General features: G+C 38.7%; 1 protein-coding gene across 7 annotated transcripts in view; it reads left to right on the forward strand.

Annotated features, from left to right (window-relative positions):
• Positions 1 to 22380, forward strand: part of KIDINS220 (kinase D interacting substrate 220) — a 95264-nt gene that overhangs the window by 41093 nt on the left and 31791 nt on the right. For 6 of the 7 annotated variants that reach the window (XM_042982549.1, XM_042982551.1, XM_042982553.1 and 3 more), the window contains exons 16-22: positions 1488 to 1639; positions 1820 to 2109; positions 3318 to 3458; positions 4125 to 4368; positions 4534 to 4622; positions 6067 to 6211; positions 10372 to 10534. In XM_042982549.1, coding sequence (XP_042838483.1) covers positions 1488 to 1639; positions 1820 to 2109; positions 3318 to 3458; positions 4125 to 4368; positions 4534 to 4622; positions 6067 to 6211; positions 10372 to 10534 — 1224 coding nt within the window. Of the gene's footprint in view, positions 1 to 1487; positions 1640 to 1819; positions 2110 to 3317; positions 3459 to 4124; positions 4369 to 4533; positions 4623 to 6066; positions 6212 to 10371; positions 10535 to 12236; positions 13506 to 22380 lie in introns of those variants that run through there. The other variant, XM_042982555.1, reaches the window with a different exon arrangement.

A 22380-nucleotide genomic window follows, 5' to 3' on the forward strand; every position in this document is an offset into this window, starting at 1 on the left:
AGTTATTACTATCAAATAGGAAATGCATGAGAAAACAGTTCAGAAATGGTGGAAAACACGTATGTCAAGAATAAAGGAAAAGTGGAAGGCTCCAGGGGAACGTCAAGTGAAAAACAAAGTACAGAATTGAAAGCCAAAGGAATCCAATAGGAATTGGCAGAATATTTAAATGTATATGAAATGATTAAGAATTTTAAAATTATTTTAAGATAAAATGTGTAATCTAAGAGGAAAATAATTAGGCCAACCCAGATGAAACATTAAAGCTATGAATATAAGAGACAAAAATAAAGACAAAAACTTATGTGTAATTAGCATATATGATCAGGTGTTAGGAGAAGGATTTATAGATGAAAAGGTAAAATTAAAAAGTTAAGAAAACATACAGAGTAGAATGAAATAATTGGGGGAAACATTTTTACAGAAAATATATTTTAAATTAATGAGATGGTATTTTTTTTTTAAAGTCTGAACAATTAAAATAGCATAAAACAAGGTCGCACAAGGTCGCACAAGGTCGCACAGTATGGTACAGTGGGGTCTTAGATTGTATTTGAAAGTACTGCGTATCTACTGTGTTGAGATGGACATTTAATTAGGGATGGCAGGGGAGAAAGGAACAGATACAGAAATCATATCCACCCAGAGGGTCAGGAGGCAGACAACTCAGTTATTTCAAAGAACAACTGTGAAAAGCATATTTTACAACTTATTTTTAAATCCCTGGTAAACGTTTAAGCTGTAAATAAAACATTCTAAAACTTGAGTTTCGAAATGGCATTTAATTCTTAACAACTGTAGGATTCTCTCCACTTTCTGATCTCTCTGTTGGCACTTAGCACACTTTGTTTGGGCAGCTCTTTTGGCTGCGTCCTTTTCAGTCAGCGTGCCCGAGACCTGTTGAGACAGACGTCTGATGCTTTGTCGGAACTCTGTCGCCTCTTGCTACCCTGCTGCTTTCAGTGAGAATTAACGTCCTATAACTCTGCTACGTTTAGCTTTGGTTATTGCCTTTTCCTGGGACAAGTATGTAAGATGTTAGAAGTGGTCGATCCCTAATTACAAGTCCTTTTTCCTCCTCAGAACTTTATTTTATTAAAAAATTTTTTTGTAATGTTTATTTTTTATTTATTTTTGAGAGAGAATAGAGAGAGAGAGAGAGAGAGAGAGAGAGACAGAGTGAGAACGGGGGAGGGGCAGAGAGAGAGAGGGAGACACAGAATCCGAAACAGGCTCCAGGCTCCGAGCTGTCAGCACAGAGCCGGACGTGGGGCTCGAACTCATGAACCAGGAGGTCATGACCTGAGCCGAAGTCGGACGCTTAACCGACTGAGCCACCCAGGCGCCCCCCTCCTCAGAATTTTAAACACAGTATTTTAAAAGGGACATTAAGAAAATGTAGGGTAAGTGATAGAGAGATGATGTATGTGGAAATTATTTGTTTCTTTAGATACCTGAGTAACAGTTTATTCCCCTTTTCCCCCAAGGTTTTTGTTTACAGATTACAACAGGCTGTCCAGTGTAGGCGGAGAAACATCGATGGCTGAAATGATCGCGACTCTGTCGGATGCTTGTGAGAGAGAGTTTGGCTTTTTGGCAACCAGGCTCTTTCGAGTATTCAAGACTGAAGATACACAGGGTAGGACGTCCCTCCTGCGTCTTTGTGTGTGTGTCGGGGTTGAGGATGGGATGAGCGTTCAGGGCATTTCCGTGAAAACATGAAGGGACATCAGAAATCCCTGTGCCATGACTGCAATGGTTAGGACTTTCTAGACACTCGGTGTGTAAATAATTGTTAAAACCGTCTGTTGTCTTACAGGCAAAAAGAAATGGAAAAAAACGTGTTGCCTCCCATCTTTTGTCATCTTCCTTTTTATCTTTGGCTGCATTATTGCTGGAATTACTCTCCTGGCTATCTTCAGAGTTGACCCAAAACATCTGACAGTGAATGCCGTCCTCATATCTATTGCGTCGATAGTGGGGTTGGCCCTCGTGCTGAACTGTCGCACGTGGTGGCAGGTGCTGGACTCTCTCCTGAATTCTCAAAGGAAACGCCTCCATAATGCCGCCTCCAAACTGCACAAGCTGAAAAGCGAAGGATTCATGAAGGTAAAGCACTCATGGGTCATCAGAAGGTAATTGTAGTGCGAGTGTGCTCCCCTAACCATGATGGTGGGGCTTTAGGGAGTGGGCTCTCTAAGGGTCACGGTGGTGCCCTTGTTTTTAGTGTTATTCCTGATTTGCCCTTTGGAAGTGTACATTTAAAGTGGGAAAAATGAAAACAATACAGATTTTTATAAAATAGACTTTTATAAGATACTCCTAGGAGTTAGGAGATTGCTCTACAGGTCACCTGCCTAATAGTGACAAGTGTCCTGCCTGATGATACGGGCTCCCCAGAGCCCGGTAGAGGAAGCAGGCACCACTAAAACATAGAAAATAAAGGGGCGCCTGGGTGGCTCAGTCAGTTCAGTGTCTGACTTCAGCTTAGGTCACGATCTCATGGTTCATGAGTTCAAGCCCCACACTGGGCTCTGTGCTGTCAGCGCAGAGCGTGCTTGGGATCCTCTGTCCCCTGCCTCTCTCTGCCCCTCCCTGGCTCATGTGCTTGCACGAATTCTCTCTCTTAAAAAGAAATTAAAAAAAAAATTCACGTATGTATGTATTTATTTATTTATTTTTGAGGGAGAATGTGTGCATGCACCAGTCGGGGAGGGGCAGAGAGAGAGGGAGACACAGAATCTGAAACAGGCTCCGGGCTCCGAGCTGTCGGCACAGAGCCCCACGCGGGGCTCGAACCCACAAACTGTGAGATCGTGGCCTGAGCCGAAGTCGGACGCTCAACCGACTGAGCCACCCAGGTTCCCTGATTAAAAAAAAATTCTTTTAATAAAAAAATTAAGTAAAATAGGACCATACTTTTAGAACCAAAAGGGACTTTGTACAATATCTGTAGCCCCTTCCTGTCATGAAGGTCGCTTGCTATCAGGAGCCAAGTGTAGTGTGAATCCTTTGAATTTGCATTCAGTTCCTAGCCTTCTGACTTTCAGAGCATGTGATCTCGGCAAGTAAGTCGCTCGACCCAGTTTGTCCTTTGAAAGTGGATGTGACCATGTCCCTCGTAAGAGTGAAATGCTCTAATTTACGTAGGCACTTGATGAATGGTGAGGCACTCGCTGCAGTTTCAGCGGAGCCACAACGGGCAGCGAGGACCTCGGATTTCTTTTCTTCCTGTCACCTGAGTTTCTCTCAGTGTCTTTAAGAAATGTGCTTCAATTTCTCATGCCTTCAGTGCTTCTATCCTTTCTTTCCTGCAGGTCCTTAAGTGTGAAGTGGAATTGATGGCCAGGATGGCGAAGACCATCGACAGCTTCACTCAGAACCAGACGAGGCTGGTGGTCATCATCGACGGACTAGATGCCTGTGAGCAGGACAAAGTGCTCCAGATGCTAGATACTGTATGTCGTGGTCATCTTGAGACTCCTGATTGTCACATACGTAGCAGCTGAATGACTTCGTGAATTTCTCAAATGGAATTGGAGTAGTACTTTTTCTTTTGTAGAAACAGCCTTTTTTTTTAGTGTAGAAGCATAGCCAGTCAGTGTTTCGTCACAAACAGATTGAAACAATGTTGGCCTAATGGCTGTGTGAGACGATGAAGAGAGTAGCTGTAGAGTCCATGGTGTGACTCCAGTTGTGGTTAGACTCAGAGACAACAGTAGGGAGCCCGCAGAACTTGTAGTTTGTGTTCAAGTAGGGCACATCGGTGGCTCTGTGAGGTGCATGACTGTGGAAAGAGCCCAGTGTGGCCAGCACCTCCTGTGTTTTCACAACTGTTTCTCTTGTATGTTGATCTTTCCTTTTATGTAGACCATAAATATTTTAAAATAGGACAGGGTTAATTATTTTCTTTGAAGGTTTTCTCACGGTCAGATGGTGAGAAATTGTCAGATGGGAAAAAATCACATTAAGACTTCAGTGAAATTTGTTTTCATATGGAATAATATTTTAATAAAAATTAGTATTTAAAAATATAGTCACCAAAGGATAGATGTGGAAGAGACTTTTTGTTACTTTGGATAGTATGAAATTTATGTCATAAATACACATGTCTTCTACCACAGGTCCGAGTTCTGTTTTCAAAAGGCCCATTCATTGCCATTTTTGCAAGTGATCCACATATTATTATAAAAGCAATTAACCAGAACCTGAATAGCGTGCTTCGTGACTCAAACATAAATGGACACGACTATATGCGCAATATAGTTCATTTACCCGTTTTCCTTAATAGTCGTGGACTGAGCAATGCAAGAAAATTTCTTGTAACCTCAACAACAAATGGGGACATTCCGTGCCCAGATACTGCAGGTAAAGATCAAGTTCCTCAGGTACTTCGGGTTTGAAGTAGTTACGTGGTTTTTGTGGTGACTCGCCTTTTACCTTGAAAAGTATTGTTAGTATTTCACTTCTCTTTGAATATCGCGTACGACAGAATTTTGGTACAAATGATGCTCTCTCGACAAATTCTTTAAGGGATACAGGAAGATGCTGACAGAAGAGTTTCACAAAACAGCCTTGGAGAGATGACTAAACTTGGTAGCAAGACAGCCCTCAATAGACGGGTAAGATGCCATTTGTTTTGAGCCAAATGTTTGTACTGCCGTTCAAATGGAACTAGGGTGATGCTGCTTCAATTATCTTCTGTAGACGGTGCATTCAGCTCAGCAGATACATTTGATTATTGAGTTTCCTTTCGGCTTCAGGTGTTTTTGAGGAAATGCCTGACCCTGGAGCCCATCACAGCTGTGCAGTGTGCAGCAGCCCCTGTCCTCTCCTAACCTGTCCCCAGCTGCCCTTCCGGACCTCCGGCCCGCGGAATCGGGATCTCTCAGTGAGATTGGAAAGCTCCCCAGATGACCTCCTCCAGGGTTTCGTTCCACGTCAGGCTGTGTCCGTCCCGGGTGCTTGTTGCCACCGTCGCTGTCCGGGAGGAAGCGCCCCGTGCTCCTCCTCTTGGCCTTCCTCCTTCCCAAGCGTCTGTGACGTGTGACCCTTTCTTTCCACCCACGTAGTGATTTTGTGTCCTGCCCGGCCACCTTGGGTTTCTCCTCGAACGCTCTTGTTTTCCCTGTCCTGCCCCATTTCTAGAACCCTCTTTTGTACAGATCGAGGGAGTATCACAGGAAGATGTCCGCTTGCAGTAACTTACAGCGATAGTGCCGCTGAAGGACGGCTGAGTTGGGCTGGCACCGGCACCGTTTTCTTTTTCTGAAGAGAAAAATCCAAATCCACAGTTTGGGACATTTTATAGAAAAAATGTGTCTTCAGTGGTATTTTGATGTTTTGATTTCATGTCTCTACCCTACACAAGTATGAATACAAAATTAGCACGAATGACAACGGATGGCACCAAATTAAGAGGAGGGTATAGTTCAGCATTTTGAATTTGTCTCCTGGGAGTCTGGCCATCCGGGCTCCGTGTGCTCGCATCCACCATTGCCTCGTTTCCTGACCTCAGAGGAGGGCTCGCTTCTGTTGTGCCCGTTCCTCCTCGGATTCGAAGGGATTCTCTACCCCACTCTGCCCACCTTGGTGCCTTTAATTCTTACGCAGATGTGAAGGTAGTTGTCACACATTTAAACATTACCTCGCCATGAAAATGCTGAATCCTTAAAACTAGACAGAAGGTTGTCTGCTTTATTATTTCCGGGTTCCTACAGGAACTCTGAATAAGATGGAACTTCTGTAAGAGTTTGATTGAATCCTCTTCACATAATTCTGCTTATTGCAATCTTCAAGGCATTTGATTTTCTGTAACCGTACAACCATAAATCAAAATACATCTGAAGCTAACACACAGCATTTGATGCACTTGCTGCTGCTATTACTTTATAACTGTTCTGTGAAGATTCGGCCTCAGACTAATAATAATAATGCCTATTATTACTGTACAAGCTTCCCCTTTGGATTATTTCTGTCGTCATCCTAAACATATACTAACTTCTCAAAAGGCCTTAAGTTCTCAGAGAAGTGTCGGTTCATTCTGCTCGTGATATACTCCTTCAGGATACTTACCGAAGAAGGCAGATGCAGAGGACCATCACTCGGCAGATGTCCTTCGATCTTACGAAACTGCTGGTTACTGAGGACTGGTTCAGTGATATAAGTCCTCAGACTATGAGAAGATTGCTTAATATTGTTTCTGTGACAGGTAACTTTTCTTACTGTCTTATGGTGGGTGATACACTTTAACACATCAGCAGAGCAATGCAGTTTCAGAGACAGAAGGGTGTGCCGTGTTCATACGTCCACACCGTTGTATAGCACTTTGGTTTGCATTGAGTGTACCTAATGAAACCTATGTTAACGTTGACAGTGAAAATCAATCATCAGTTGTGCACTGTTTTTTTAAAACTTGATTTAAAAAATTTTTTATTTCACCTCAGGTTTAATTTTTCTCTTTGTACGAAGGTAATTTTATGCTGATTTGTATGACTGAGCATAATCAACTTATAATTTAAATGTTGACATTCAGATTTTGTATGCTGCTCTTCTGTTTTATTTTCAATGCTATTTTCTTCTTTATTGTGTTAACTATAATACATATAACAATTTACTGTCCTGACCATTTTTGTGGGTACACTTTGGTGGTGGTACATACACTCATGTTTTTGGGCAGCCATCACCTCCATCCATCTTCGTAATTGTTTTCATTTCATTCAGACAAATCATACAGTATTTGTCTTTTTGTGATTGGCTTATTTCACTTAATACAACGCCTTTAAGATTCACCATGTTGTCACATGTAGCACGTAGAGTCCTTTTTAAGACTGAATAATATTCCATTGTATGTCCGTACCACATTTTGGCGTATCCATTCACCTGTTGATGGACATGTAGGTTGCTTCCATGTTTCCATGTTTTAGCTATTGTGAATAATGCTCTTATGAACATGAATATATCTTAATATTTTTTGAGACCCTGCCTTCAGTTCTTTTGGATATATACCCAGAAGTAGAATCGCTGGGTCACATGGTATTTCTAAGTTTAATTTTTTGAGGAACCTTCGTTCTGTTTTCCATGGCTTTGCCATTTTACATTTCCACCAACAGTGCACAAAGGTTCCAATTTTTCTACATCCTTGCTAGCACTTGTTTCTTTCTATTTTTTTTTTTTTTTGATAGTAGCCATCCTAATACATGAGAAGTAGTATCTCATTGTAGTTTGGATTTGCATTTCCCTAATTAACAATGTTGAACATTTTTGCATATGCTTGTTGGCCATTCCTATATCTTCTTCAGAGAAATGTTTATTCAAGCCCTTTGTCCATTTTGAATTGGGTTGTTTGGGTTTTTTATTGTTGAGTTTTAGGAGTTCTCTGTATATTGTAGATATTGATCTATTGATCCCTTATCAGATATGTGTTTTTTAATTATTTTCTTCCATTCTGTGGGTTGTATTTTTCCTCTGTGGATAGCATCCTTTCACGTACAAAATTTAAAAATTTTCATGAAGATCAGTTTGTCTGCTTTTTGTTTGCATGCCTTTGGTGTCATATTCAAGAAATCACTGCCAAATCCAGTGTTGAGAAGTTTTTGACCTATGTTTTCTTCTAAGTGTTTTATTGTTTTAAGTGACATTGATCCCTTTTGAGTTAATTTTTATATATGGTGTTAGGTAGAGGGTTCAACTTCATTCTTTTGCATGTTTTCATAGCACCATTTATTGAAAAGACTGTCCTTTCCCCACCTAATGGTCTTGGCACCCTTGTCAAAAATCACTTGACCATACATATGAGGATTTATTTCTGGGCTATTCTATTCAATTCTACTGGTCTGTATGCCTGTCTTTATGCCAGTCCACATTGTTTTCATTACTGTAGCTTTGTAGTAAGATTTGAAATAAGGAAGTGTGAGTCCTCCAGTTTCATATTTCTTATTTTAAGGATTGTTTTGGTTCTACAGTGTCTCTTGAGATTCCATATGAATTTTAGGATGGATTTTTCTATTTCTGCAAAAAAAAAGTCATTGGAGTTTTGACAGCGATTGCATTGAATCTGTAGATGACTTTGGGTAATGTTGCTATTTTAACAAAATTAAGTCTTCCAATCCATGAACATGGGATGTCTTAATTATAATTTAAAATGTTGAAATTCAGATTTTACATGTGTCTATTGTTTTAGTTTTCAAATGCCATTTTATTTTAAATGTTTATTTATTTTGAGAGAGAGAGAGAGAGAGAATGTGCATGTACACATGCAAGTGGGAGAGGGGCAGAGAGAGAGAGGGAGAGAGAATCCCAAGCAGGTTCCATGCTGTCAGTACAGAGCCTGATGTGGAGCTCCGTCCCACGAGCTGTGAGATCATGACCTAAGCCAAAATCAAGAGTCAGACGCCTAACTGATGAGCCACCCAGGTGCCCCCAAGTGATATTTTAAATAAAAAATATTGAAGATTTTTTATTTAATTATTGAAAATATTTAAATATTGAAAATAAAATTGAAGATTATTGCCCTGTGACTGAATTCTTTGCAAAGAATTCTGCTCTTCACCATGTTAATGCTTACATGTAAATGTAAATACTTATAATTTAGTTTGTAAGTATGTATTTCTTTCTTGGCATGACATTGAATAGTACTTGGTAATATTGGCTAGTGTTCACTCTGTTACGATCATTACACTGGAATTTGCTTTTATGCTAAGAAGGTTGGGGTACATGCTCTGAACTAAATTGCAAGTGAGATTGTGTCTAGTATATGTACAAGAATTTTGGTAATTAAATCCCTTTAAGTGAGGTCTCAAACCTTATTGATTATGTTCTACAGTGGAAATGTTCTAGTGTATTATCGATAATATTTATGTACTTATTTAACAAATATACGGTGAGTGTCTAGATATGCCAGATACTGGCCTGGGTATTATGGAGGTAAGCAGCAAACAAGGTAAAGTTCTTGACGTATTGGCGAAGACAGAAAGATATAAAAAGTCACGTAACAATAAGTGCCATAAAAACCTCATCTTCCCTTACCATTTAGCTTTGGAATACCCCTGGTGCAGTCATTGCTTCTTTGCTTTTCAATCTAAACCAGTTCCTTTGGTGATCTCATGGAGTCCCAAAGGTTTATATACCATGTACATATGATTCTCAAACGTATATCTTCATCCTTGTTGCTTTCCAGTTGCCTACTTGATATCTAGTGGTGTCTTATATTCGTCTGATACTTAATATGTCCAAAATTGAACTTTTGATCATCTGCCCCAAACTTAATCTGCCCATAGACTCCCATCTCAGTTAATCCAACTCTTTTTCCAGTTCCTTGGGCAAAAAAACCCCTTGATATGCTTTTTCTAGATGCCACCTCCAATCTGTAGTATGTTCTTTAGCTCTATTTTCATACTAAATCCAGAATCTGACCACTTCTCACCATTTGTAACATACTACCCTTATCCAACGCATCATTATGTCTCATCTGTATTAATTGTAGCAGTGGCCTAACTCATCTCCCTGCTGCTACTTTTTCCTCTGTGGTCTGTTCTCCATGTGGCGGCCACAGTGACCTTTTGAAATAGAAACCAATCATCTTGTTTCTCTGCTAAGAACTCTATTATGTTTCCATTTTGTTGAAAATAAAAATCTTAAGTCCTTACAGTTTCTTACAAGGCCCTCTTGATCTCTCTCTCTCCACCTCTTTTCCGACCTCTGACCTTATCTTCTACTCTCCTGTTCCATCCCTAACAGACCTCTTTGCCGTTCCCTGAAAATGTCAGGCATGCTCCTGCCTAAGGGCTTCTGCTTCTGCCTGTAATGATCTTTCTTTGGAGAGATGCATCACGGGCTTTCTCGTCTTGTCTTAACTCTTTGCTTAAATGTCAGCTTTTCAACGAGACCTTCCTTTTTTGTCTTAGATAAAATTACACTTCTTTCTTTGACACTCCTTGCTTTATTAATTTACCCCATAGAACCGATCACCTTTTAATACACTATATCATATACCTACCAACTTAGACGGTTCTTTAGAGGATGAGGTCCATCATGGGTTCATTGATGTTCTGTTGTCTGATTGTTGAGACTGACACATAGTTCTGAAAGGTTTTGCCTACAGGTATGTGGTCAAAGCAGTATATAGCACTGGTGGCAAATGACACAGCAAAAATTACTTTAGGATTAAACAGAATTGTGTTTAATCCCTAGGAGTTTTCCAGTACAGCTCTTTGGATTACAGAAGCCATATAAATACTAGGTTGAAATTTGTGGTGTAAATTAAATTGCAATGTTTAAAGATTCAAATTATTTGTGAATATGCTAAATGTTTTGCTTAGTATAATATTACACATCTATGAATTTAAAAAACTGTTTTCATACTTTTTAAAGGGCGATTACTGAGAGCCAATCAGATTAGTTTCAACTGGGACAGGCTTGCTAGCTGGATCAATCTTACTGAGCAGTGGCCATACCGAACTTCATGGCTCATATTATATTTGGAAGAGACTGAAGGGATTCCAGATCAAATGACACTGAAAACCATCTATGAAAGGTACGTTGTCCGACCTCTTTATGTTTCACTTTATCTTAGATTAACTTGACTTTTCAGAAAAATGTTAATGCAAATAAAGCAAAATGAATACAAAATAATATACATGAAATGTGTACTTCTGGATTCAACTAACCATTCTCATTAATTGCATTATAATTTTGGAGTTGTATTAGCACAGGTATATATCTCATGTAAAATTTATAACTTAGGTAGTTGAGTATATTCTTCCCTTTGCAGTGTAACTTACACAGTAAAAAAAGTTGAATTAATAGTCCTATTAGTTTTATGTATTTATACATATGAAATGCAAACTGTGAAATGTTATTATTTGTTTCCATTTTATTTTTTATTCTAAGAGTCTTCATTGAATATTAAGGAGGTTCCATTTTCAAATCATTAGTGCAGGTATTTTCAGTTTTGGGTCTGGAGAGTTTTTGAAACTGTGAATACGGGTTGGAAAACATTCTTTGAGTTAAACAATAAAGCAATTTATTGTTCCTTTATAGTCAGTCATTTGAAGTACTTCTGAAGTTTTTACTTCTGATAAGAAATTGATTAATTTTTTCTTGAAAGACGTGAAGTTTAGGCTCAGTGAAATGTCAGGCATGTAAAGTTATAAGAGTTGACAGTTTCTTGTCAGATTCGCAAATGAAGTTGTAATCCTTTTTGTTCACCAGAACATACCTTCAGAGTTTCCAAGAGCTGCTCGAGTAAGCTATCTGTTAGAAAAAAGGTGGTAGAAAGAAACTATACAATTTCACAAATCTTGGTATAACTGAAACGATTATTTTAAATATAATTGAAACACTAACAAAGCGTTTAGTGTATAGTTCATATATTAAAACTTTGAAGATTACAAAAAATTTTTCTTGAAGTATCGTCAGCATGCAGTTTTCCTTTGTTGTTCATCCCCATTGTTCATGTAGATATTTTATGTCATGTTTTCTGAGGTAAATAACTAGCTTTAGGCTTACGGAGGATGGCTGTAGTGTTAGTGTACAGATTTGAGGTCTTCCTGCTTTTGCTGTTTAATTTACACTAAATTCAAGTAGTTGTGTAAACCGTGTGCTATATCAAGTAGGTGTTCCAGTAGGTGGCAGTGACACATAATCACTGCCGGCTGTGGAGAAGTGGCATGGAATCGTATCTGCTCTCTGGTATCTGAGAGAGTCTCTTCTTCCCGTGAGACACAAGATTGGCTTTTCCCTTGGTTGTGCAGTAAAACGTTGTTTTATTTCGTAAGTTTTGCATCGTAACAGGTGTCGTGTAATGTGTAATGAGCGTTTGCTAGATGAGCACAGTTATTGTTAAACAATTACAATTTAACTTTGGAAACTCTAACTTCTTACTAACAACTCATCCCGATGTAATGGGGTTTATTTGTCACATGGTGTATTTTTCACCCAAAGCGCCAGTTAGCATGGACAGGTAGTCCTTTGGGACTTCGTCTTATCCTTGAGCAATGGTGATTATTTGTGTGTCAATAAAAATATGTCTGAGGAAAGAATAAGCCTTCATTCAGGGACTAGAAACAGGGTTCTTAGAGCCTGTCTGAATTGGTATTGTTCCTGGAGCATGTATTTGGTTTCGGGAAGTTTGAACTTGTGGCCGCAGGAGAGCTGCTCGTGTCACAGGGCCCTCATGGAAGGAGGAGAGACTGCTCATCGTGAGCATTTTCTCCTTTTGGTGTCTGTGTCTCCAGCCTTCCTTCCTCAAGTGCCGGCTTCTCCGCCAGGAGCCTCAGTGCTCGCGAAGCTCTGTGAAGCTCAGGTGGCCGGGCGGCTCCACGTCCTCAACAGGGAAGATTGTGGTTCGGAAAGTTTAACGTCCCAAAGTCGCTTAGCTCGTGAGTAGCAGAGGTATTTCAGTCCAGGTGTCTCAGAGTCCACAGATCGCTTCTGTGCCCGCCACTGTTCTAAACACTTTGCGTTTTGACACCTTTTATTCTTGCAGTCTGTGGAGTAGTGTTATTGTTCGTGTTTTACACATGAGAAAATTGAAGCCCAGAGAAGGCAAGTCACGTAGCGAATGTCTCACAGCCACTGAGTGGTAGAGCCGGGTCCCTGGCTCCAGAGCCACGTGCGAAGGGTACTGCCCCGCACAGCACGGTAGGGTCAGCTGTGTTTTCTTCAGCTGTAGAGTTGTCTGGAGTATGTAAGGCACTGGCATCTTACGATGAGGATGAAGTGTCTCAAGTTGTTACATTTCTGTGTTCTCCATTTCTCTCTAGAATTTCACAAGATACGAATATTCTATTTAACACATAAGATGGTTGATACAGATCGTCTCATTTACTGCAGTGACAACGGATCTATTAAGCAGGCATTGCTGTAATACGTTATTTTTTTTCTACAAGTTTCCTTTACCTTCGTAAAAACAGCTGTTAGATTTTTCAGCACCCCACCCCCAGTAAAAGAGTAAATATAGTTCATGTCAGTTTTTGGCTTGGGTACAGAAGAGGACTCAAGTCAGTCTCTTTGTCTTCCTTTAGTTGAGTATATTGCTTCGAAGTACACTGTATCTCAGGATTACAGAAACACTGATCAAGTTTTCACATTTGAAGGGCTGCGGGCTTGAAGCCCCCAGCCACTGGGTCCTCTGCGTGTCCTGTGACGGAGGTAGGGAGTGGTTAAAGTCTGGGTCCCCGGGAGACGGAAGCACGAGGGTTGTGCAAATGAATAAAAGGTCTTTAAAGCCCTCAGAAATTTATCTTTCGGTTCAATCCAACAAAAATATATTAAGTGTTTATTATTTGTGGGTCCTGCTTCTGGATGCTGGAGGTACAGTTGTGAACAAGTACCCGTATGTTTACTTTCAATCCAGCAGTCATTTACTCTGAATGTACACCCCCACAAACAAGAAGTTGTGCAACTTAAGTGTGCATTTATATAAGAACATTGGGGGGGCCCCTCGGTGGCTCAGTCGGTTAAGCGTCCGACTTCAGCTCAGGTCATGATCTCACGCTTTGTGAGTTCGAGCCCCATGTCGGGCTCTGTGCTGACAGCCAGAGCCTCGAGACTGCTTTGGATTCTGTGTCTCCCTCTCTCTCTCTGCCCTTCCCCCACTTGTGTTTTTTTTACCCCCTCTTTCTCTCAAAAATAAATAAATAAACATTTACATAAGAACATTGGTTGAAGCACCATGATAGGGTATTTTGTAACCGTAGGAAAGAATGAAGAAAAACTCTGTGATTTACATGGAGGAATTTCTAGGATATAGTAAGTGAAAATAGCAAAGTGTGTAAGAGTGTACAACATGATACTGTTTGTATAAGAAAAGAGGGATAAGTGCCCCTTACCCGTTTATCCCATCCCCCCTCCCACAACCCCTCCCGTTACCCTCAGTTTGTTCTCCATATTTATGAGTCTCTTCTGTTTTGTCCCCCTCCCTGTTTTTATATTATTTTTGTTTCCCTTCCCTTATGTTCATCTGTTTTGTCTCTTAAAGTCCTCATATGAGTGAAGTCATAGGATTTTTGTCTTTCTCTGACTCATTTCGCTTAGCATAATACCCTCCAGGTCCATCCACGTAGTTGCAAATGGCAAGGTTTTATTCTTTTTGATTGCCGAGTAATACTCCATTGCATATATATACCATATCTTCTTTATCCATTCATCCATCAGTGGACATTTGGGCTCTTTCCATCCTTTGGCTATTGTTGATAGTGCTGCTATAAACACGGGGGTGCATGTGTCCCTTCGAAACAGCACACCTGTATCCCGTGGATGAATGCCTAGTAGTGCAGTTGCTGGGTCGTAGGGTAGTTCTATTTTTAGTTTTTTGAAGAACCTCCATACTGTTTTCCAGAGTGGCCGCACCAGCTTGCATTCCCACAAAGAAATGTTTTTGATGGAGTATTTTTCATCATATAATAAAAATAACTCGGAGTGAGTTTTTGTAGGGGGAATATTTTGTTCAAGTAAATATATATCTCCAATTCTATATTGGAGATGTAATGAGATAATTAGAAGTTTGTTTTGCTATTAAATTAATCCATTATTTTAGACTTCAGCACTAGGTGGGCCTGGCATCCATTAATGGGTTGGATTCAGGGGGATTTTTAGATTTTTTTTTTTTTTTTTTTTTAGAAAAAAGTGTGTTTTATATGCCTACAAACACAAAGAATATTTTGTAGCTAGTCTAAGGAAAAGAGAAAAAGACAATGTAGTAAGAATCTTCGAGACTTCATTAAGGAGTTGACTTAATAATTGACTTTAAGATGATTTGGAATGAAAAACTATAGGAAGACAATTTGATTAACATATTGAAAGATCATATATTGGAATATGTTAGAATAATTTAGCTGACTATTTCTAGTTACCCATAGTTGAGTTCTTTGATTCCATTGCTTGTCATTTGAATAATAAAAAGTTTTATTTACAGCAGACAAAAGCAGCAGTATATAATTGATATTCATTTATTTTATTAAAGAAATCTGATTTGATAAAAACAATCAGAAAATAGTATTTTTAACGCTAGTAGTAAAATTTATTTTTTAATCCATAAAAAGCCTCATTTATTTTTATAGCAATTTGATGACACATCTGCTTGCTTTATTCAGCTGAAAAAGAAAATGTTGGTTCTTGGTGTTTGGTAAAATTGCTTTGTTAAATTATTTTCTAAATTGTTCAACTTTTAACAAATGACATTTGATACTAACACTAGAAAGCAATTTCAGCTAATTAAGTAGATCCCTCTATAAACCATTGGAACATTAAGATGACATACTGTTCATTCAAGATTATTTTAATTGGTACAATTATTGTAATTTTCTTGCAATTATGTGTTGAGCTAAAAGCTTTTGTCTAGATCATTTGAGGGTTTTTTTTGTTAACATACATTTAGGAAGAAGAAAGGGAGTAAAATAAAAACTATAGATAAAGATTTTCTGTCTACTTTTTATTACAACGTTTTAGACAACCATTGAAATATGTTCGTATAAAACTTTATTTCTGGTGTTTTTCAGTAAGCATTTTAAGCAATGATAGAAGTTTTTAAAAGATCAATTTAAGTAGTTTTCATGAAGATAATGTTTTAAATTTTTGTTTTGACACTACTCACGCAATCTTTTACTCAGGATGATATGGTCAGAATAGTTTTGTGATAAGGATAATGCCATACTCTTAATTATTTAAAACAAGTTTTGAGAGAGCCTTAGAATGGTAGCCATGTTCCATTCCTTGGAATAGCTATTTGCTGAATAGGCACTGTACGCATCTAACTTATACCTTTATGCTCAATTCAGCATCTTTAAATTATTCAGGTAGTGGTATTTCTGTACTTGGCATTTTTCATAATAAAATCTCATATCTTAGGATGTTCATACCTGATACTCAGCCAAAATTTTCCTAAGTTTAACTTGCTCATTTCTGGTTATCTCCTGCCTCCCTTAGCTCTCCCTGACCTCCTTCCTCTTTCTTTTATATTATTTGTTGTCCCTCCTCCATCATGTGACCCAGATTATGCACCCGTCTATTTCCGTCGCATGTGGATTTAAGTCGTGAATTTCAATAGCATGAAAAACTGGATGATAGTTTAGATTTGTGAAGAAGTTGTCTCATCTCCTTTGTAGTACAAAGTATATCCTTTGTGCTGGTGATATTTCTCCTAATTTTGATTTTGAGATACTAGGAATATTTATGCCAAACACTGTTTCATGCATGGCACTTTTGGTGCTTTTTGTATATAGTGTAGAATCTTAATGAAATTCTATCTTTTTGATATGATGTGACTTCTCTCCATGTGTTGATGTTGTCACCATTCAACATTTATTAAATTACTGTCTTGTGTATAATTTTTGTTTCCATCTTTTTTCTCAAAACACACTTTCCCTGAATATGTATCACGTAAATACTTTATTCAGGGTAGTTCTTGTTGAGAAGGGAAAGCTGAGCAAAGACTTGAAGGAAGCAGGAGAATTAGCCAACTAGATATCTGGGGAAAGCATTTCTGGGCAGAAGGAACAGTGTGGACAAAGGTTGTAAGACCAGAGAGTACCTGGAATGTTTCCGTAACAGCAAGGACAAGGGATTTGGTGTGGCTAGAGAGGATTCAGTAAAGCGACGGGGTGGGAGGTGAGGTCAGGAAGGTGTGGAACATGGAAGATCGTTGTAAAGGTTTTGGCTTTTACCCTAAGTAAAATGGAGATTCATTGCAGGGGTTTGAAAAAATTGTATCCGTACCCTGTATGCTCTAAGGTGCCTATTATTTGGCTGTATCAGTGTAACCTGGCATAAGTTAGGGAATCCTATTGACCTAAGGGAGCGTATTTTGAGAATCCTGTGTTGCGAAGGGGATGGGAGTGGATCTTGGTGGGAACACTAGGGTAAATGAAAAGTTGTGCAGAGTAGGTGGGGATCCCACAGTAAAGATGAAATGAATGATAGAGAATGGCACTTAACAGCGCGCCATGAAAATGAGAAAGCTAAGAAATGAACAACATGTGTAGACAGTCTGTTGCAGTGTAGTGAAGAAAACTGGTTATTTCTAAACATCTCCATTAATTTATGACTAATTTCCCTGTATGTCTTTCCTGTTGTAATAATTTCTTGTTTCTTACGATGATTTTATTCTTTATTTTCTAGTAAAATGTTGGATTTAGAAGCCTACTTTTTGGATCATTTTTTAAATTACCTTCTTTCCCTTGGACTTGCCAGCTGCATGGTTTGTCCCCCAACCCCCACATTTAAGCCCCTGGTTGAGAGTGAATGAAAGGTGGTTTCTGTAGCATTGGCTGATAGGTCAGTGGTGTAGAGGGCAACTAATGAGTTGCTTGTACAGTAATATTAATTTGACTTATGAGTACTATAAGATGGAAATGATGGTCATTGCGTGTCAACTTGGGCTCTACGGATAAAGAAAAATAATTGGTCAAAATTCAATGTACAAGCATCAAGTTTATCTGGAGTTCTGAACAGGCCTAGCCTGGCTCTCCAGCCCATTCTCATGCTTTATCCCTCTTGCTTTTTACCTTTCCACCTGCACTTCTCTGTGGCCCATCCTTCCTCCCCCACCTTATTCTTCTGGTCACCTCTTAAATGCCACAGCCTCAAGAATCCTTTTGTGACCGGCATACCCCATTCCCCAAGATTTTACTAGATGTGTTCCATATATACTGGTATGTTCCTTCATAGCACTTAACATGGTTACCTTTCTATAAATATTTGCATTTCTCCTTAATATTTGTTTCCTGAACTAGACTGTTAACTCCACGACTGTAACTTCCTTAAACCTTGCTGAATTCCTCGCTTTAGACGTTCTTGGTATGGAGTAGGCAGTAGTGATTATTTCTGAGAGAATAAAGAAATATGATGATGACATTTGGATCGAGCAAAGTATGGATTAGGGGAAGGTGGTAAATGAGAAGCCACATTTTATCTTGAAGAGAATACTATTCATAAAGACACCTGATCTTTGGTTCTAAATGTGGGTAAAATGTTTCCTTTGTTATTATACTAGTAGTTCCCTGGGTTAGGCACATAGTAAGTTCTCAGTACATAGCAATTGAATGGTAATTACATATTTCAGTCAGCACCTAGTAGTTTCCACCTTTTGTTGGGTGATACAACAGAATCAAAACAATGTATTTCATAGTCATTTCCTTGTAACTGTGAGTTCACCACATTTCTAAGGTTTCTTGCATTTATAATCCTTTTATGAATGCCATGGTTTGGAATTACTTCATATTGGCCCACCTTTAGACAGGCCCCTCCCACTTCAGCTCCTACCAACAGGCTGTTGTCAGTATTGTTAAAAAGGCCTTAGGAGTTAGCTGGACTCCCATTTTTGTTATGCTAAACATTTTGATCAGGTTCATTCATTGACAAATATTTCTAGAGTCTTTTATGTATTGGGCATATGCTAATAAAAGTACTGCTTAGTATTACTTGAGTCTTCAGTATATGCCACACGTTGGATTAAGCAGTTGGCATGGATTTTTTAATTTAATGCTAACTCTGGGAGGCGAAGAGTGGGAGTTACTTGGGATCACACAGCTACTACCGCTGGAGCTTCCCCAGACCTATTTCTGGAAGCCAGGAGATGATCTGTAACTACATAGCAAGGCAGCAGATCTGAGATAATTACAAATACAGAACTATACTAATTTTATTTTTATTTCCAGATATATTTTATTCATTTTCAAATGAGTATTTAGAATTATTTATTATATATCAATGGGAATATTATTATGTATCAACGGGCAGATAGGAAATTTTCCAGAGGATTGAATTTCTGCTGTATTAAAAAAATGCGGACTCTTACCAACTTATGTAAAACCCCAAATAAATGCTTTATTCAGTTCTAATTGTGTCTAGTAACTGCAATAGGTTCTGTAGGGAATGCTTAAAAAAATCAATTGTGATATTTGACACTTAAACAGCTGGTACATCTGTTTTTTTAAGCCTTTATATCATTTTTATATGCATTAGGTGGCTGTAATTTTTTTAGGTAGCTTTTCATTTGCTTTAAATAGGATAAAATTGATTTTAAAAATATTTTCTCATTTAAACTCATGATGCCATGTTAAGCAATTTTATGGAAATAAAATAAAAATAAAAAGAACAAAGAAAGAATTTTAAATGTTCCAAAGTTGTGCGTTTCTAACTCCAACATGAAAAAAGTATATTAACTAAGGTTGTTTGAAATCTGAAATAAAAAACTCAACTTCTCTAAAGTATATGTTTTGATATGTAAAACAAAAATATTACCTATGCAGGTTTACAGTTTATTTTATAATACGGTACGAGTATTATGCACATTTACATTTAAAAAAACCCAAGTCTGATTACTGAAGGATTCACATTTGCCACCAGACTATTTGTCTGTCTATCATCTATATGAAGTTATTTTTTTCAACAGACATTTATGATTTCAGAATTTCGAGTCAAAATATTTTTAAGACTCTGAAATAGGAGAATAAACAACAAAAGCGCTGGGTAACCGAAACAGGTAAAGGGAGTGGCCGCTGTAGAGCTCTGCCGCCAGCAGCTCCTGGTAGCAATATCCGGGAAGTCCACAAGGTGGGAGTATTTCACTAGAGACATTATTAGCATGTTCAGCCAAGAAACAAGCCCTACTTCATTTTGCTCTTCCCTTTCCAGAGCAGGAAAACAAGGAAAGCACTTAAGTTTAAATATGAATATCTGACACTTTAAAGTTTAATTTCCATGCCTGTTTTTTAAAAGTGGCTTCACAGGACGTTCGTAAGTACCGAGACTCTTGATCATAGGCAAATGAGTGGTTATCTGATTTTATGGCATAGTCTTTATTAAGTTTAGTACTACCTTTTCCTCCTCAAATTCTTTTACATGAGCTTTTGGGAAAAGGGTGGGTATGAAAAAAGGGGAGTATTTGAAAGATATAAATAAATAAAATAAAATAAAATAAATCTAATACAAATACTAAAGATTTGTATTAGATTAAAAGTGTTAAATTCTAAACATTGTAGAACTTGGGTTCTATTCTTATTAAACATTAAATCTTTAAGATAGCTTATCTAATAAAGGTTTTTTTTTTTTAATTTTTTTTAACGTTTTATTTATTTTTGAGACAGGAAGAGACAGAGTATGAACAGGGGAGGGTCAGAGAGAGGGAGACACAGAATCTGAAACAGGCTCCAGGCTCTGAGCTGTCAGCACAGAGCCCAACGTGGGGCTCGAACTCACGGACGGCGAGATCGTGACCTGAGCCGAAGTCGGCCGCTTAACCGACTGAGCCACCCAGGCGCCCCTAAAGGTTTTGTTTTAATCTGAGGCATATTCATAGACAAGCTTTGATTTCAGAACCTTCATTCTGTATACCTCCTTTTCAGAGTTTTATTTCAAAACATTTGCTTCCTCTAGATGGTTAATGGAAGAATCTTTAAGAATTCCAAAAGGAAACAATAATAGGAACATCTCTTACTGTTTGGTAGCACCTCCCAATATTAGTAGTGTTCCTCAAGCAGCCATGAAAATCGGATCTCATTTACTTTTATCAGAATATTTTTTTAATACATCTTAGTACAAACTCTTGATATGGAACAATGGGCTTTACATTTTTATGATAGGTAGTATTTTCATATTGAGTCAGTTGCAATTATTTTGCCTCTGTTAACCTCTTTACCGAAGTCTTCTGTTATTACCCTAGCTTGAAACTATTGTTTTATCATCTGAATTGGTATTATCTGATCACTTGCGTGGCAGCAACTGGGTAGGCATTGGGCTGTAGTACATGGTTTCTCAGGCTTCCCCCCTCCCCCCCGGTGGAAACCTTTTTGCAAATTAAATCTTATGCACAACCCCAGTAAATAAAGCAGAATGAATATAAATTAATTGACTCAAATTAGAATATTTCCTAATAAATTCAGTTAGAAAAATGAGCTGTTCTGAAGAACATACTAAAATTGAAACATGTAGGGGCGCCTGGGTGGCTCAGTCGGTTGAGCGTCCGACTTTGGCTTAGGTCATGATCTCGCGGTCTGTGAGTTCGGGCCCCACGTCAGGCTCTGTGCTGACAGGTCAGAGCCTGGAGCCTGCTTCAGATTCTGTGTCTCCCTCTCTCTCTGCCCCTCCCCTGCTCATGCTCTGTCTCTCTCTCTCTCTGTCAAAATAAGTAAACATTAAAAAAATTTTTTTTTAATTGAAACATGTGGATGATCCCTGCATGCTTACCTTGGCATAAACCTCTCTTTGTTTCTGTACTTAGTTTTGGTAATATAATATCAAGAAAATTCTGAATCCTAAGTAGATTCAAATGTTACCAATTTTTATTTTATTTTTAAAAATTTTTTTTTTAGCGTTTATTTATTTTTGAGACAGAGAGACAGAGCATGAACGGGGGAGGGTCAGAGAGAGGGAGACTCAGAATCCGAAACAGGCTCCAGGCTCTGAGCTGTGAGCACAGAGCCTGACGCGGGGCTCGAACTCATGGACCCCAAGATCACGACCTGAGCCGAAGTGGGCTGCTTAACCGACTGAGCCACCCAGGCGCCCCGAATGTTACCAATTTTTAAACGTGCTTTGCAGTGGCAGGATGTTTTCAATTAATTTGGCTTCATCGGTCGGTCACCAGGCTTATGTGACAGCTGCTCGCATTTCTTCTAATTGGTTGAAGTGCTGGGTGCTGCTTCTCTGACAAGGTCCTGTCACCTGAGTCATGTCATAAACTAGCACTGATTTCTGAACTGTTTATTACGCTCTGACTTGGGCACATCAGGTGGAGTAGTGCACTTGCTTGCCTAACTTCATGAAGAGGAAGGTGCTGGACTGGATTAATTAAAAAATAAAAAAAATTAAAAAAAAAAAGGAATTTATATCTGCACCTGAAAATGGAGGAGAAACCTTATTTCAAAGTCTGCAAAAAATTAAAACAAAAAATCAGGATGACCTGAGGCTTATATGTCGGTCTTCTTCAATGCATTAAAATTTAATATGTAACAGTGTTCTATCTTATTATATTTTAAGGAGTTAAAAATATGTAAATCATTACTTAAGAACTCTGAACCCTGTCTGTGGCCCCCAGTTTGAGCCAGTGCAGGGAGCGGGGCACAGGCTTTTGAATCAGGCCGGATGGGCACCAGCTCTGCCACTTACATCGGAGGTGACGTCAGGCCAGTTGCTTCACATCTCTGAGCCTCGGTTTCCTCATGTTAAAAGTTGAAATGGTACCTCACGGAATGTTTGGGAGATGGAAATTAGGTAAACTAGATAAAACACCTGGCTCAGAGAATGGCAGGCTGTAGATGTTCGTGTACAAATACTAGTACTTTAAAACGTTTTCTTCTCAATTCCTTATAACCTCCGAATATATTTTTGCTGTCAGATTACATGTAAGAACACACGTCATTTACATGTGTGTTCTTCACA

This window comes from Panthera tigris, chromosome A3, assembly GCF_018350195.1.
Source record: "Panthera tigris isolate Pti1 chromosome A3, P.tigris_Pti1_mat1.1, whole genome shotgun sequence".
Classification (NCBI taxonomy): Eukaryota; Metazoa; Chordata; class Mammalia; order Carnivora; family Felidae; genus Panthera; species Panthera tigris.